The sequence below is a fragment of the Stegastes partitus genome, unplaced genomic scaffold (assembly GCF_000690725.1).
Source record: "Stegastes partitus isolate 25-593 unplaced genomic scaffold, Stegastes_partitus-1.0.2 Scaffold362, whole genome shotgun sequence".
Lineage (NCBI taxonomy): Eukaryota > Metazoa > Chordata > Actinopteri > Pomacentridae > Stegastes > Stegastes partitus.
This window is the reverse complement of record NW_007578093.1, coordinates 459,562-464,801: the sequence shown is the minus strand read 5'-3', so window position 1 is coordinate 464,801 and position 5,240 is coordinate 459,562. Positions and strand designations below refer to the sequence as shown.

General features: G+C 43.0%; 1 protein-coding gene across 4 annotated transcripts in view; it reads left to right on the top strand.

Moving 5' to 3' along the window:
• The window catches only part of LOC103359266 (CLOCK-interacting pacemaker-like), an 8,908-nt gene extending 4,732 nt beyond the window's left edge, over window positions 1-4,176 (top strand). For 2 of the 4 annotated variants that reach the window (XM_008284511.1, XM_008284512.1), the window contains exons 3-4: window positions 1,567-1,766; window positions 1,898-4,176. In XM_008284511.1, the coding sequence (XP_008282733.1) occupies window positions 1,567-1,766; window positions 1,898-2,920 (1,223 nt within the window). In that variant the 3' untranslated portion in view covers window positions 2,921-4,176. The remainder of the gene's footprint in view (window positions 1-1,566; window positions 1,767-1,897) is intronic. The other 2 variants (XR_520300.1, XM_008284513.1) reach the window with 2 other exon arrangements.
• The last annotated feature ends 1,064 nt before the right edge of the window (window positions 4,177-5,240 follow it).

Below are 5,240 nucleotides of genomic sequence, written 5' to 3'. Positions count from 1 at the left end.
CTTTGTTGCATGTTTTTGTTCTTGAAACTCCTCTCTGTTGTAAAGTTAAACAAACACTAAAGGACAAAGTGTAAAGCAGTAAATGTTCTGCCTGTGATTCATATCTGTGTTGTTGTAGCATTAAGAGACCAAAAAATGAGCTTTTTTTATTCACTATATATTTTTTAAATTAATCGGCCGATTAATCGGTTATCAGAATTTTTTTTTTGCCATAAATCAGAATCAGCATCGGCTTCAAAAAACCCGTATGGGTCGGGCCCTAATGAGAACATCTGGTCTTATCGTAGGGATGCTGATCCTGCAGCATTGTTGAGAAAAGGTCTGAGGGCTGTACTCGGAAGCAAAGTAAAAGAGTTACTGAGGCATGAGGACCCTGAAGCAACAGTTTAGTGTGACAGAGGCAGCTCTCTTCTTACCTGGCTGCATCACCATGGTAACTAATCCTGCTAAGGTAAACTGGTCCGAAAGTTAAGCTCTGAGTTCCGGCTTTAAATCAGCTGCTGGAAGCATCCCCGTGATCTGTTTTATGAGTAACAGAGGTTCTGCAGACCTGTTGAGCTGTACTTTAGTAATCCACTGAAAGCAGCTGTGCCGTTACAACATGGCCCACTGTGGGCGTTGTCATGGGAACCCCACATGTAGTCAGTTGGTGATGCAGAAAGTAAATAAATATGGTATACATTTGGTCCTGATGTGCTGCTGGTGCTGCACCCACCAGAACACAGATAGAACATGTGGTATTCTACTGGCTTTTATTACAAAGAATCAGTGTCATTCATTTGACTCGACTTGGCCAAAAGCTAAAGTGATGTCCACATGCCCTTCATTATGGCCAGGTGTCAGAACTGAACACAATTCTTTCATGTATGAAGTTTAAAGTGTAGTAGCTGTGAAGTGCAGCTGTCCCAGTAGAACGCAGTAGCTGCATTTATTGCTGCAGGTGTGTTTTTTGCCATCATTAACTTTTATTCCTCGTAGCTCTCCATTATAACCTCCTGGTCCTCTGACTGAAGTAGGTGGCACTCTATTGGTCTGTTTCACGCAGAAGAAGAGTCACAGGGTCACCTTATTTGTTCTGATGTCTGAAGAAGAAAGCCTGACTGAACAATCGTCACCGTCATGATGCCCGTTTTCGCCGACTGTTTCTCTAGGTTTCGTTGATCGTGCTTCCATAAACCTTAGGTATGACAAACTGGCTTTGTGTTATTGCCCTCTGGTTGTCCTACAATGTCTACTCATTTTCCATGTAAACGCCCACAAATCAAAGCTGAAAGTCAGGACTCTACCCTCATAACCAACATTTCATTTCAAATCAGAAGTACAGAAACATCAAACATGTGTTCCAGCCCTCATACTGCAGGGGTTATAGAATAGGTGGAAGCATAAATAGAAGTAAAACATTTCTGTTCCTGCTCCTTTTGTGAAGGTAAAGTAAATGTTTGTGTATTTATCCTGATGAGGTGGTTAGAAACAACGCTGCGGTATCATGACCATGTTGCTTAACAGAAATTGAACTACTCGTAGGTTAGGGTTATTTCTCAGTTCTCTGTGTCATCGTCTCTGCAGATGGTTCAGACTGGCAACATACAGACGTGGAGGACCAGAAGAGCAGCAAAAGCCCATCTAGAGTAGACAAACATGCAGACACTTTGCTACCAGGCAAAAACCAAGAACTTGGGCAAAGGAATCCTGGGAAGCCTGCGCTGATGCCCAAAGGCCACGCCAAGCCGCCCGCCTCCATCATCAAGGACATGGTGCTTCAGCAGGTAGGGACACTTGGGAAGAGGTTGGGATGAACATTTTATAGATTTTCTTGTAGAAACAATTGTAGGGAGTATACTGTGTGACCCTTCATCCAGAGTGTATCATACATGCTTTGTTCTTCCTCTTGTCCCAGCAGCCAGCCATGATCCAGAGAAGAGGTCAGCTCCTCTGGAGAAATGGTATCAGGCAAATCCACCGTTCTGGTTCTCCTCATATGCTCCTTTTACAGCAGCCTAGCTTGTTACCCGCCAACCTCCACCTCCACACACCCTTCTCCCAGAAGTCTAACACCACAGGGAAGAAAACAAATGGTACCTACCTTCCTATTCTTAACTCCTATCCCCGCATTGCGCCACATCCCAGCAACAAACTGCCTGATAAATCTTCGTCGCACCATGAAACCCAGAATCTGAGCAAGAGGGTGTGCACAGAACACAACAGCGATGACACACCGGTGAGCACAGGTCCACCTGAGCAGCACCTTCATAAACAACCAAAACTGGCAGAGTCACCCTCCGACCTGCCGCGTTCTTCTTCAACCAGAGATCGTCTGTCCTCCTCCAGCCCCACTAATGTTTCTCCATCCATGTCCAGTCTGCAACCCACCTCCTTCCTCTCAGCCAGAGGACTTCATAGAAACGGCAGAACTAGTTCTCGCCACCACCGTTTTCTCAACACAGTAGAAATCCTCAGACATTCAGGTCTGTTGGACATTACATTGCGCACAAAGGAGCTGCTGCACCAAAGCAACAGCACAGAGCAGGACATTGGTCAGCTGCGTCAGCACACAGAGCTACTGTGCCGGGCTGCCAGCAGCCCCAGCCTCAGCCTGAATAATGTCACCACCTGGGAACATGTTTATCAAGTCATGGCTGAGTCTGGCAGCTACCCCAACCTGAAAATCCAGAGGGATTTACTAACCCAATCTTCTCCAGGTTCTGCCACTCAGCCACAGAGTATTTCCACAGAGGACACCAACAGTCCACAAGCTGCTGAGAGCCCAGAGGTGCCCCCGTCCTGCCTTCTTACCACCATACCACACCAGAGCTGTGCTGTATCGCAGCAGTCTCACTCAGACAACGGCAGGAAGTTTGGAGTCAGTGGCACAGCCTCAGACAAAGTCACTGTTATGCCTCCAGACAGTTCTACTGGTTAGCACAGTCTGCAGGGCCTTTAAAAGGCCAGCTGGTCGTCATGACGGCCCTGAAGACACCCAGTAGGTATTTTTGGATATTATGTGTAGTTTAACTTTTCATCCTCGATTGTTTAAACCCAGTGTTATCAGGATTGTGCAAAATACCTGTGCAGGTTGTTGGAAATCCAACAATGACTCAAATGTAGTCAAAACTGTACACGGTACAGTTTAATGTGAAAGTTTGATTCAACATTTAAAAGCTGATGTCTAATTAATTAATGCAATTCCATCTTGAGGCACCATCTTGTACGATCACTACAGACCTGATTGAACCACACACGAGCAGAGGATCTCTGCTTGTGAGTCACTGAAAGCATTATGTTGAAATAACATGCATTTCCTCCAGGAGGTCAGGAACCACAGGCTGCGCTTAATGCAGCGATGACAGCTGCAGTATAGCCAGTACAGTACAGTACTAACCCTAACCTGACCCTACAGCTAGTACAGTACGGTACTAACCCTATCAGTTCAGTTCTGTTCTTGTGCTGCCATGTCAGGCCGACCACATTCAGGGGAACAAAATTATTAAATCCCTTTGCTGGTAAATGTTGAAGAAATGGTTTCTTATCACCTGTATCTACTGAGAGGAAGCCAGCAGTCCAAACATGTGCCTTAAGAACACAACATAGCTGAAGCTATGGGCTCCTGGAGAATCAGCACTGAAAGGACAGTGGTCGCTCATGAGACCGGACTGAAGCTTGATGTTCCAGAGAAACTCTGTAACAGGTCACACTGCACTGCTGCCAGGAGTTCTGTCCAAACAAAGCCTTACAAAGTGTTTTTCTCTTGATTTATTTTGTATTGTCAGGGCTACACAACCATCACTTGCTGTATGAGCCTCATATTGATGATGTTCAATGAAACACACATGATGATTAAAGCTGTTCAGCCACAGACTGTGTGAATTTAACACATCTCCAAAATGATCAGATGTACCAGATTCTGTCCTGCAGCTGCTTGAGGATGTTTTTGAGCTGTTACATGGTTGTTTGTTTGGTTGTGGATGGAGCACACTCTGCATTGAGTTTGACAGTTTGACAGTGTTTAAGTATAGAAGTGTGTTGACTCGGTGGCTTTACGCGTGGGGCATGTTCTTCCTTCTGTTTCTTTGCATATGACTGCCAGCACTGCACACATACCTGGAATTCAAGGGGTTTATATTTGTTTGTATTTTTCATAATTTTAAGCTATTTAAATAAAGCAATATGTGAAAAAAATAGACTTTTTCAATATGGATCTTTCCAAATGTAGTGTGATGTTGTGGTTGTGTTTTTGTACAAAACCTTGAGTTGTGGGAGCTGTTCCCATGGAAACTGAGTCACCGACGGGCTGATGTAAGAGCTACGTATGTGAGCTGGGACCTGCTCCTGAAAGCCATGAAAATAGTTTATATCACACTGTCCACTGGAATTCATGGTGACATAGAAAACTATTTGCACTTTGTGTTTCTCTGAAGAAATAATGAATAGAAAATACACAAAGTCTACGATCACAGAGGTCACTGAAAAGGGTCCCCTGATATACATTGGTATGGCTGTTTTTTTGCTTCATTTTTGATTAAAATATGAATAATGTGGAGAATATAGTGTGACTAAATATGATTTTACATTCTAGTATAACATCATGCCATTTACATGTATTTCTATTCATTTTATTTGTCAAAGCACAGCTCCAGAACAAGTCATTTAAAAAGAAAATACAAATATGAAAATCTTATTTTACTCTCCCTTAAGGCATAAACAACAGAAATCGATAGATGGTCTGAAAATGTCAGACAATTAAACATTACTTGCAAGCAACATTTCTAAAGCAGTTTACCATCAACTAAAGAGAGCTGTACATGAGGAACCCCCTGTTCTCTAAATATTGTTTCTCATTTCTGAGATTTTCCACATTTGAATAAATTTGGAACCTTTGATGTTATTCTCATTTGTTCCACTTCTACAGCACTGAAACACAGACATCTTTTAAAGAAGTTTGCACATACTGATGAACCTTAAAACAAGCTCTAGACATGTCTTGGCATAACGGTGTAACTCAACCACATCCTTCAGTGTTGTCTTGCCAAACTTGACAGTGTTGTTGTGTTCGCTGAAACCCGCCTTATCTAGAATTCCTGCTGCCCTTTTCTGTACACATTGGATTTATTTTGCTCATTGACAGCACTTGTTGCTTTAAACACTAAGTGAACAACACAGAATGTTCGAAGCAAAAAGACTTTTGGACTTTTTGCTTTTACAATTATTACATCAAAAATCGAACTTTGAATTCTCTTTGAATA